The following is a 12,647-nucleotide window of genomic DNA, read 5'->3' on the forward strand; positions in this document are numbered from 1 at the left end:
GTTTCTCCCAGAAGCGGGAAGATCCCTACTGCACACATACTCAGTTCTGACCTTGGATAAGCAAATTGGACCAGAACTGGTATCAGATAAGGAGGGAAAAGTACATCAAGTCACAGACCCAGAGCAATCTATGGGACCTAATGAAAAAGGTTCTGAATTCAGGATGCACCAATCCAGGGAAACACAGAACCAATACAAGCTTGAAACAAGCTGAAAAAAAAAAGCAGGCACTCGCTATGATCACAAACAGGGAACAGAACAATAAAAAGCAATTGACTCCAACAGAATGGAATCCAGCACAGATCTCAGAACTGTTATCACTAAGTTAAATGCAAGTAATTATTACTACTTAACTATTACTTAACACTTCTATAGCGCTACTCGATGTATGGAAGTTTAAGAAGGAAATGCTGCTGAATAAGGATAAATTACGGGATGTGGTATGCAAGGATAAACTTACTGAAAATACAGAACTTTGGAACCAGAAGAATATTGAAAAAAGAAGTAGTGTTTGAGGATAATCAAGTAATACACATCCATGGCTTTGCCACTGCAAGACAGATATGGGCAAGCTTAACAAGATTACATGATGCGTGTAATTTAAACAGCAAACTGGTTCTGCTCTGCAAATTATACAGTTTAAGACTGAAAGAATCCCCATAAATGGCAGAGCATATTTTTACTGTGCTAGAAATAATAAAGATTTTTTTCACAGATGTAGAATACAGTTTGAAAGATGAAGCATTCATGGCAGATAGGAAATGCATTCCTGCAGTGGGAAAGGGCCAGGGATGGCTAGAACGTATCGCCATAGCTGGACACAAGCACAGAATGTTACGAAACATGTACTGTTTGTATCAGATCTGAAGGGCTACTCATTGTCAGTGAAATGCCTGACAAATAAGGGCTTCATCATGCTCTTTCACAAAAATTCATGCAGCATTAAGAAGAGAACAAGGACAGTGGTATAAGGGGTTGCAAATGTCCAGGGCTGTACATTTGCACAAATGAGAAAGTAAAAGTTGTTACTCAATCCCCACGTCAGAACTCCCTATATGATGGCACTGGTGCTTGAAGCACAGATGCTCGGATGCAATAAATGACCTGTAGACCAAATGAATGACAGTGGATATCACCATGTAAATGAGATGCTGAAATGCGTGTGCTATCTCAAAGGCAAAGCAACATGTGCACCATTGCCGAGGGCATGCAACCACAGGGCCTGTCATGCACTGGAACTAACTCACAGTGATCTCTATAGAACAATGAAGGCAGCAACCCCTTCTGGAGATAGACCTTCATTAATGATTACTCCAGGTACACAAGGATTCACCTCCTGAGGCACAAAAATGAAACATTGAAGAAATTCAAGGAGTATGTGGGAACAAGCACAAGATTGGGCATAAACCTGGAACTATTCGCATGGACATCGGAGGAGAGTATGTAAATGGAGTGGCTCAGTCGTACCTCAATTGACAAGAGGATTGAGCAGAGGATGAAGTTCTACCAGAAGAGGGTAGACACACATTGATAAGGCACTGCTCCTGCCCATTCTGTACCTGTTCTTGTGTTAGGGCAGTGTGTGGGGCAATTCTCCAAAGTATATATGCCTGCATGAGAGCAAACCAAGTGTCCATTGACACAAGCTGATCTCCTGCAGCACTTACCTAAGAAAAATCCTGAAAAAGAAAAACAACCCACCCTGAGAAGAGTATTGTTGTTAAATGCCTTCTCAGCAAAGACTGTACATCTGTGCCAATGTGTATGCCGATTTGTGATCTAGAGAAATTACCACTGGTGATTTAATACCACTAGAGCTCTTTTTATTTGACTCCATGGCTCTAGAGGTTAGCTTGTAATTAATTACTATGCACATCTCTAGCAGGGATCAACCCAAGCTGCTGAATAGACTTCCAAAGGATAGCTTACCTACTCTCCAGGTGAGTGAAGTCCATCAGGTTAAATTCTCTGCAGTCTTGACTATGATAAATATTGTCCACATCCTTAACAAAAGGATATTCTATACATTAGAGAAACACTGGAAGACATATTTATTATACCTCTCTCAGTATCACACAGACGGATGTTAGGTAAACAGGAACAGATTTAAAAAGTGAATACATCCCATTTCATATTTTCATTGTTTAGGATAAAGAATTTGTGTTAGGGAGTGGGTATAAAATGTAAGAGAGCTAACAAACTCCGGCCTGTTTTGCATTTTTTCCCATCTTTGGGAGCATAACCTTAACAGTGGCTCCCCATTCGCTTCACATGCAGTCCAACTCTTCTTATTCATCTCTTACAACACCTGCAGCAACTCAATACCTATCTTCTTTCTCCCTACAGCCATCCTTGTGAATTCTATCCACTGGGCTAGTCACTCATCTCTATGTCCTCCTCCACCGCCAGCTCTCGACTCATCTTTTTGAGGCTGCTTTTAAATCCTGAGCACTTCCCTACACTAAATACAATTCCCATAGATGCTTGTTTGCATGTAGGTTTGTCTTGTCTAGATTGTAAGCTCCATAGAGCTTACAATCTCATATGTGCATATGTACAGCGCTGCATACGTCTATATGCACTTTATTTATTTATTTAAAATTGTTTATATACCGCCTTTACAAAAGTGAATTTGGTCAAAACAGTTTACAAAATAACATATACAGTGTAAAAATAAAATAAAGTAAAATAATACATTAAAAACAAATACAATAGCAAACATACAATGACAGTAAATACCATTAATCAAAATAAAATTTGACTTAAGTGCCAAATTTAAACCACAAAGAATAAATATTAACAGGAAAGTAAAAAAGGAAGGGGAAGGGAAGTAGGTAAAGAAAAGAAAAAGGGGGGGAAGGGGATGATAGTCAATTTTGTCAAATACTGAATAACAAATGTGTGTTAACTTTGTTGTCTTAATAAATGTTGAAATGCTTTTTGGAACAGGTGGGTTTTTAGTGCTTTCTTGAAGTCTTGTGAGTTTGATATAAGACGGATAGAAAAGATAAGTAGTTGTATTAATGGTAGTAAGATGGAAACGTTTTTAGATCTGCCTCAAGTAAACTTACCCACTGGATCTCCTCACGGAAGGTAAATCCATTGTAATCGCACAGGGCTGCATAGGTCTGTGAAAATCCACCTGTAGGCAAAACAACAGATTAACTGCTCATGCAAGGTTTGAAGTTAGTAGGGAGGAGGGAAACAAAATTCTTTAAGAAATGGTAAGATGTGAGGGAGCTTTCTGCTTAGTTTCTAACACTTCCTGGCTATGTGTATATCAACTTTATGGGGGAATAATTTAGATCTCTCTTTTTTATTTTTTTGAAGGAGGTTTAATCATTCCATGCCTGGTAACAGTTGTTACATCATCGTTTCCCCTGCGGGATCGAATGGCAGGGCACTAAACCCCTCCCGCCCGTATTGCATATAAGGCCAAGAAGGGACTGCCCTCAGCCCAGAACTTAGATCCATTTATTCTCATCGGATATATTGAAAGGTCAACTGTCCTGATGCTTCGCCAGATATCTTTACATGTTCTGAATGGAACTGAATCAACCCTTTTAATTTGGGTTCCAGAGAGTGAATACCTGGAACTATGTTTTCACCAGTAGTAACTATTGTTAAAGGGGATATTTGAGTTACATTCAGGGTAGTCAAAAAGATATTCAACAGGGCTCCAAAAAAGAGAATCAGGGCAGCAAGGATGCAGAGCCACCACTCCATTAATGCCCTTTGATCTACCCAGGGTCTGGCTCGGAAAAGGTTATTCATCCACAAACTTATACATTTTTATTCATCTCCTCAAGCCCTTAAACCTGAATATATTTACTCCTGCTAAGATGCCACTTTTATATTCTTTTCCTCCCATGATAAATACAAGAAACTTAGCTGTAATGAGTCATACCATTTTAATCTGTTAGACAAAACCTTCAGCTCCTCATAAAGGGCCAGATTTTAAAAGGGTTACACGCATAAGGTATGCGCGTAACCCTTCTAAAACAGACCTGCGCGCGCCGAGCCTATATTGCATAGGCTTCCGGCGCACGCAAAGCCCCGGGACGCACGTAAGTCCCAGGGCTTTCTTGAGGTGGGCGTGTCGGGGGGCGTGACGCGGTCGGCGTGTCATATGGGGGCAGTACCGCGGGCATGGTTTTGGCCCAAGGCGTTCCGGGGGCATGGCCGCGGCCTCCGGACCGGAACATGGCGCGCGGCAGCCGGCCTGGTGCACGCAAAGTTACGCCTGCTTCGAGCAGGCCTCGGAGGGAACGGGCAGCACACGTAGGGCTCGGCGCGCGCAAGTTGCACAAATGTGCACCCTATTGTGCGTGCCAACCCCGGATTTTATAAGATATGCTCAGCTACGCACGTATTTTATAAAATCCGGCGTACTTTTGTTCGCGCCTGGTGTGCGAACAAAAGTACGCCGGATTTTATAAAATACGCACTATTTTTACCTCTTACACAGTAAGAGGTAAAAATAGCGCGTGGAAAACGCGCGTCCAACCCCCCCCCCCTGAAACTAATAGCGCCCGCAACATGCAAATGCTTGTCGATGTGCCTATTAGTTAGTCCCGCACGATACAGAAAGTAAAATGTGCAGCCAAGCCGCACATTTTATTTTCAGAAATTAACGCCTGCCTTTGGCAGGCGTTAATTTCTGAAAGTAAAATTAACGCCTGCCAAAAGCAGGCGTTAATTTCGGCTGGCACTGGGAAAGTGTACAGAAAAGCAGAAAAAACTGCTTTTCTGTACACCCTCCGACTTAATATCATAGTGATATTAAGTCAGAGGCCCCCCCCCCCCCCAAAAATTTAAAATAAAAAAAAATTTAAAATTTAAAATCTGCCCATGGGTTGGAAGACGGATGCTCAATTTTGCCGGCGTCCGTTTTCTGAGCCCGAGGCTGTCAGCGGGTTCGAGAACCGATGCCAGTAAAATTGAGCATTGGCTGTCAAACCCGCTGACAGCTGCCGCTTCTGCTAATGAGGAGGCGCTAGGGACTCGGGCCCTAATTTGCATATCTTTATTTACTGAATCACGCGCCCAAGAGAGTGGCCTGGGCGCGTGTCAGGAGAGTGAGTTCTCCCACGCGTCTTACTGTATTGGCCCATCTGTTGGAAAGGAAACTGTAAAAATAAGAGTCACAATATGAAACTCTAGGGGGGGGGAGACAGAGAACCAACATCAGAAAATATTTCTTCACAGAAAGGGTGGTGGTTGCCTGGAATGCCCTCCTGGAAGAGGTGGTGAAGGCGGGATCGGTAATGGAATTCATAAGGGCATGGGAGAAGCGCCGTGGATCTCCAGGGACTAAAGGATTGAAATGAAGAAATAGGAAAACCTATATTAACTTTAAGTGTAATATTTCTGCATGGGTGGTAACCTGCACAGAATGGCAGACACCACTCTTAACAGAAGACATGGAGGTAACCTGCATGGAGTGCCAGTTGTTAACATAAGCAGCATGTGGGGCAGATTGGGTGCCATCATTTACTATGTGACTATGTACTATTTTCTTCTCGGAAGATTGTGACATTCTATGCCATAATGATAAAAGGGATGGAATGGCTCCCTTATGAGGAAAGGTAAAGGCTGTTCGGCTTGGGGAAGAGCAGGCTGGAGGGGGGATATGAGAGAGGTCTATAAAATCATGAGTGGAATAGAAAGGATAAATGTGGATCAGTTATTTAGCCTTTCAAAAATACAAAGACTCAGGGACACTCCATGAAGTTAATAAGTAGCACATTTAAAACAAATCAGAGAATATTTTTTCATTCAATGCACAATTAAACTTCGGAACTCGTTACTGGAGACTGTCGTAAAGGCAGTTAGCATAGCTAGGTTTAAAAAAAGTTTGGACAAATTCTTGGAGAAGAAGCATATAAATCGTTATTATCCAGATAGACTTGGGGAAAGCAACTACTTATCCCTAGGCATTAGCAGTATGGGATCTATCTATAAGGGATCCTGCCAGGTACTTGTGACCTGGATTGACCACTGCTGGAAACAGGATAATGGGCTTCATGGACCCTTGGTCTGACCCAATTTGGCAATTCTTATATTCTTTTCTTCAAAGCACTTGGAGATGCCCTATAAAACCATTCTAACATGGTCACTTACCACTTATGTCTGTCCCCTCAAATCTTACTTCATTTTCAAAATCTCCTCTTCAGGTATACTGTACACATGCAAACAAACACTTTCATTCATACCCATCATTCATGTTCACATAACATGCCTCAAAGAATGCCCATAATCTTATGCATTACAAAGCACATTCACTACAGTTACTTATCACTCTTCCATTTCCCCACTCAAGACTCATAACAATCACATTTTGGTACCACTACATATACATCTACTTATACACACAATAAACTCCAGGCATTAACTTCAACTCTCTCTCAAATCATCACCTCACATACAGTTATATCTACAAAAAAAAACCCAAAACCACAGAATATTCATATGAAAATTAAAATTTTACTCAAATTTTTCAGTTTCAAATAAAATTAAAATCTTTGTTTGCCCCTTCGCAGGATAGTTTTCCCTGATGGGAACTGCCGAGTCCCTTACAGCATCTTCTAGGGGAGGAACAGGGACCGCCTTTCTCTCTAGACCTTCCTCTGGCCCGTTCTCTCCCCAGAGAACCATCATTTTACAGTGCGGCTGAAAAGGAAGAAATCAAATCATCCTCAACAGATGTTTTTTCTTTTCAAATTATACATTCAACAAAAGTATACATACTGAAAAGACTACAGCGCATCATAATACAATATAAAGGAAAATTCCCTTGAATAACAGAGGAGAAAAAAAGACGATGTCACAGTCTTATAGCCCACACATGAGAGAATGCCAAAAACAGGAAGCAGGGAGAAAGTCCATTACCTTGCCTAGTGATAATGAAATAGCAAAGTAAAACTTATATACACCATCTAAGTATGGTTAGATTATGATTTAAACCCACAGTTCCACTAGGAGAAATACATCACACTGCAGAGGGAGCTAAGCAAAGTTACTGCTGAGACTTGAATTTAGAGGAAAACTCAGATGATTAGGATCTCACGCTGATATTTAAAAAGGCATTTGCAAGGGTATCTTAGGAAAAAAACTGCCTCTCTGCAGACAATACTGCTGATGTGCATTGTAACAAAACCTGCTTCCAAACAGTAAGCACACACCTCGAACAAAAATAAACCTCAAAAAAACAAGGTGCGACAAAATACTGTAAATCTTAATGTAATCTCTTAAAACCAGATCAAAGAACTCGGTATCAGAGAAGCTTTAGAGATATCATGAAAAATTCTTATTTAAGATCCAGAAACATTTTCTCTCTCTGACGGAAAATATTTTAAGGGTGCAATCCCTGTCCGGTTGGAGAATATGTAAGACCAACAATAAAGCAAGTGCATTTAGTGCAGTGGGCATCTGAAGAGTTTGGTTAATGTCCAATTTGGGGATCTCCGTCTGTTTTCTTGACTCTTCTTTAAGGTAAATAATAAGCCTGAGAAATTGGAGGGAGAACCCCTGCTGGGAATTCTAACACCTCCATGAGTCCATGAGACATTTATTAAACATTTCCTTACAAGAAATTATAGGATTTCTTAGGAAAGTTCAATAGTCTCATTTTAAATCTCCTTTGAGCATTCTCAAGATTTCAAATTTTAATTTTGAGAAGAAAATTTTCTTTCATTAAAACAGTCAACATTTTGCGCCTCCAAAACATGACATTCCAATGTCTGATTCATTTTCATGAGAGCTGGTTTAAATTAAACTCATTAGCCCAATCTGGAATCGCATCAATTTGAACAAATTAAGAAGTCGTTAATTACAAAATGCCTATTTTTATAGCCATGTTAAACTTGACATCATGACATGTTTATATACAGGATGATGTTTCTCTCTAATCCCATTGCGTTCATGTATCTCTAACAGGATCTGCAAGTTTGAGTTATTGCTTGTATATGACTATATAAATATAGAGCTTAAAAAAAAGACATTGGATCAAAATATAATGATCTATATTTTTCCAAGATCAAAGTCGCAATCCATAGGGAGGGCAATTTTATAATTGTGCATGGTGCCATTAAATCTGTGTGTATACCTTTTATGCCCCAAGTTTACCCGAATTTTCATGGCAAACATATCCACAAAAGCTTGCTTTGAAAATGTGGAAGTAAGTGACTGGGCACATGCACAAACTCACTCACACACTGTTTCACTTGCTCTATGGAGGGCATAAGTTGTGTGGGTTAACTTATGCACATACTTATTAAAAACCAATAAATATGTATGCAAGTTCCAAACCTGCTCGCTGGAACATCTTTCTCCATTTCGTGTAAAAGTATGCACGAAACCAAATTATGCACGAAATGCATAATTTGCACAAAACCAAATGCTTGAGCCCAGGTCAATTCTAGAGCTGCCATTTATACGCACATCATCAGATTTTATGCACGTAAATGGCTTTAAAAATCCAGCCCACAGAGTCCAAAGATTGAACTAAGCCTCACCCGCCCACTCAGCTGCACTGACAAGCCAGTATCTACCCAAGAGACTCCCTGACTCCAGCAATGGATGGTATCTTCCCAGTCATATCCTTAGACTCACGTGGGTACAGGTCTATGGCCACTCCTAAAGCTGCCTCCAGTTTCATGGAGCTCAAACACAGACAGGATTTGTCAAAGACATGGGTACTGTGGCACCTTCCAGGACCAGCAACATAATCCACTTTGATCACTGCTTCTAATCACTCAAGTCACGAATGCTCCCCGAGGCAGAATGACTGCCAACATTTTCTGTACCTTCAGGTGCCTATGGGGATAACTGCGCCACAAAGCTAAGAGTTTTATCTAGCTCTGGCCAAGAGAAATTAATTCCTGTCAAGGAAAGATCTGAAACACTAATATACCCTTGGTGCTGGGATGGGATTTTTACCATTGTGAAAAGAGCAAAACGTAGCAAATAGACGGAAAAAGCTAGTGACGGGTAGGAGCTTAGATTAGTGGGTTCTTCCTTGCCGCCACCATCTTTTGTCCTACAGTCCTTCCACGGATTTTCATCGCAATGCAGAACAGTGCCCATGGAGAGCAAGAATTTAGGGAGGACTTAGCAAATCCTTTCAAGAAACACTAGGACTGGGGGACACTCCATGAAACTAACAACCGGCAGATTTAAAACAAATCGTAGGAAGTATTTTTTTCACTCAGCGCACAATCAAGCTATGGAATCTGTTGCTAGAGGTCATGGTCAAGGCAACTAACATAGTGGGGTTCAAAGAGGATTGGACAAATTTCAGAAGGAAAAATCTCTAAACGGTTATTAGCCAGGTAGACTTGGGAAAGCCGGTGCTCATCCCTGGAAATGAGATAGATCAATTATTGGTGATCTGACAGGTACTTCTGATCTACACAGAGCCAGAATGCTGGGCTCGATGGTCCCTGGTCTGACCTACCGTAGGATTTCTTAAGTTTTTAAAAAGGGTCATATTTTCCACTCCAATTTAAACCATAGACTATGCTGGTAAGCACAGGTATAGAACCTGGACTAGAGGTCAGACCTTTCAGAGAATGAATTGCATGGTCTGTCTACACTGAACAAAAGATGTTACAAAACAAAGGGAAAGAAAATAGATGAAGAAAGAGCTGGAAATGTTTACACACATGAATATACACTGAAACAGCACATCTATAATGCATGGAAAAGATAAGACAATGTTACAAAATACAGGTCAGAAATATCACTCACTCTGCGCGCACACACACACACACACACACACACACACACACACACACTACTGTATTTCCTCTGCATGAACAGCAAACCATGACCAAACCACTGAACTGAAAGATTAACTCAGCACACACACACAGGCAACAAGGGACAAAGATCCAATTAGCAAGCATTCGCTGTATGCAAGTGTAACCCTTGAAGTTCAATTTTCTTTATGACTTCTTGTGTCTGAAACCTGCACTTTGATTCCCAACCCAGTATCAGAAATGAATCCACACGCTCTTTAGTGAATAACAGTTTTATCTTTACTGGAATGAATGACTGAAATAAATCTGTTCACTTCCTAAGCATCTGCATTTGTCATATAAACACATGTATATAGTACAAGAGAAAACTCAACTTTGTCATAAACTCATGTTAAGTATTTCAACCAGAATCAGCATGTGATATAGCACCCGACCTTCTGAACAAGCAAAGTCCCAGATTGTATCCTACTGTGTGTCCATTTGAATATAGAACTGAAGAGGGCGTCAGTACTGCTGCTCCAACTGCCAAATCCACAATACAGCAGCCTCTATCCGAAAGAAGAGCTTCAAATCCTGACAGGGCACAGTTCAACTACTCCCAAGTCGTCCACAGCAGGGTTCCAGAAAAGAGAACCTTAATCAGTACAGATAATATTTATTAATTCAGAGCAGGGCAGGAACTCTGTTCAAGCTGAGCATTGATCTGTTTGCACATGCTCAGACAATCCAATTTTTATACATCTCTTTAGGTAAAGTAAAAACAACTTCAATACATCTCAAAACAATGTTAACTAACATAAATACATTACACATGAATACAATTATAGAGGGCTGCTCACCTTAATCAGTACAGATAATATTTATTAATTCAGAGCAGGGCAGGAACTCTGTTCAAGCTGAGCAGTGATCTGTTTGCACATGCTCAGACAATCCAATTTTGAATCTCCTTTCCCCCCCCCAGCTCTTAAAGAGACAGCACTCTATTGTCAGTCTTTTCATGTCACAATGATGATTCAACATTTCTCTGCCCTAGTTCCTAGAGGTATGTTACACAAGGTCAAATGATAAGTGTGCACAAGAAAATATGCTAAATGGCACTTGCCATATCAGTGTGCTAGAAAAACCGAGGCAATACATGAAAGCATTCTTTCAGCAACATACACACAGAGGTTGACATGAAAGAAAATAAAAAAAAACATGCAAAGGAATATATTTACAGGGTGACCACGGATGATCTTTTAAAGGTGGCCTCCTGGCTCATCAGACCTTCTGAGCTCTCTTCCAACTGCTGGAGCAACGGAGAACTACAAACTCTTCTTTCTGGTATCCAGGAAAAGGTTTCTTGCTCAGTGTCCTAGGTCAGGACCATGCTGGTCAGGGATCACACTGCCTGGTCATTCGGAAAAACACAAAGCTCACGCTATATCACTATCACCGCTCACCTTCACAGTACACACTGGACCTATCAACAATGTGTGGAAATCACAAAATCATACACCATTTAGGAACATACAAATATTTTCAACTTACCAGAGTTGGGGAAAAAGGCTCCCCAGAGCATGTTTTGAGATGCTAATAGTGGCTACGCCACTAGCTGGTGCTGCCATCTCCCGTTTTATTCAGGCAATGAGCAGCCATGTCTCCTGCATTATGTAATATGCTGCGTCCCCACAAGGACAGTGCAGTAGACCTGTTTAGAAAGGCTCCGTCTATTGTAGGCCACTTATGCAGATGGGCGATAGCCTCTGAAACATTCTGATATTTAGCATCTGCTTTTATAAAAGAAACAGGAAAGCGAGAGGCCGTATTTAGCACATTTGGAGACAAAAGTGTAAGGAGTGAATTTTCAAAGGAGTTAGACATGTAAAACTAGCCATTTTCAAAACCTAGATTTACACTCGTAAATCCTTTTGAAAATCACCAGGGCCGGTAACTTTTAAAAAGGCGCATGGGTGCACATATACGCGCGTTTGCCGGCTCACGCCCAGGGATGCAGCTATTTTATAATATACGTGCACATAGGCACATGTTATAAAATAGACTGACCACAGGCACATGTTCGCACAATTTTAAGTGGGCGCACACCTATGCAATCAAATGCTGCTTCTACTAAGTAAGTAGGGGGATTTTAATAGACACGCGTGCCAATGCCATTACCAGTTCTCCCAGATCGTTCCCAATTTGCCTAGGTAAGGGATAAGACTTCCACACACCCCCCCCCCCTAGTTAAATAGCCTCCTTTCTCCCCTGTTAGCCCTGACCTTTAAAACCTCACCGATCTGGGGGGGGGGGGGGGTGGGTTTTTTTTTTTAATGACTTACACGCCATCCATAGCAGAAAGTAAAGTTACGCAGCAGGGGCCTTCAGCGCACACCTGTGCACGTGTTTACACGCTCGTTTTACTATGAAATCCAGGAATGCCCGTGGCCTTGGCCGGACCACGCCCAGCTATAAGTGTTTTGTGCATGCCACAGTTGCCTACATGTTTTACTACATGCAGTATTCCTGTACAGAACAGACGTGGGAGGTGAAAAAGAACTTTACAGATAGGTCACTTTCCTAATATAGGGAATGAATGCAATGGTCATGTTTTCATGGTCTTGCCATGAGTAATATATATGAAGGGAGAGCCCCATGTATTGGAGAGCTGGAGACGCCAAGAAAGGGTAGATACGGCAGAGATGAGAGTCCTGGTGAGGGGGGTATGTGAAGCTATATTTCCCACTGCCTCTAGCTTTCCTGTCCTATAAAATATGACTGCCAAATGTGGATATGTTAAGCATTATGTTGTTCTAAGAAAGGGAAGGTGTAAATTTTCATCTGAGGTAAAAAGGTTCTACCATCATGGTAGATGTGTCAATTTTTTGTGTTTTTATTGCTGTTTTA

The 12,647-nt window shown here is 41.2% G+C and overlaps 1 protein-coding gene across 1 annotated transcript in view; it reads right to left on the reverse strand.

Annotated features, from left to right (window-relative positions):
• Window positions 1-1,329: 1,329 nt before the first annotated feature.
• The window catches only part of LOC115096169 (F-actin-uncapping protein LRRC16A-like), a 73,157-nt gene continuing 61,839 nt past the window's right edge, over window positions 1,330-12,647 (reverse strand). Inside the window, exons 7-9 of the mRNA XM_029610681.1 lie at window positions 3,072-3,142; window positions 1,930-2,003; window positions 1,330-1,336 (exon numbers count right to left, since the gene is read on the reverse strand). Coding sequence (XP_029466541.1) covers window positions 1,330-1,336; window positions 1,930-2,003; window positions 3,072-3,142 — 152 coding nt within the window. The remainder of the gene's footprint in view (window positions 1,337-1,929; window positions 2,004-3,071; window positions 3,143-12,647) is intronic.

Source organism: Rhinatrema bivittatum, chromosome 7, assembly GCF_901001135.1.
Source record: "Rhinatrema bivittatum chromosome 7, aRhiBiv1.1, whole genome shotgun sequence".
In the NCBI taxonomy this organism is placed as follows: domain Eukaryota; kingdom Metazoa; phylum Chordata; class Amphibia; order Gymnophiona; family Rhinatrematidae; genus Rhinatrema; species Rhinatrema bivittatum.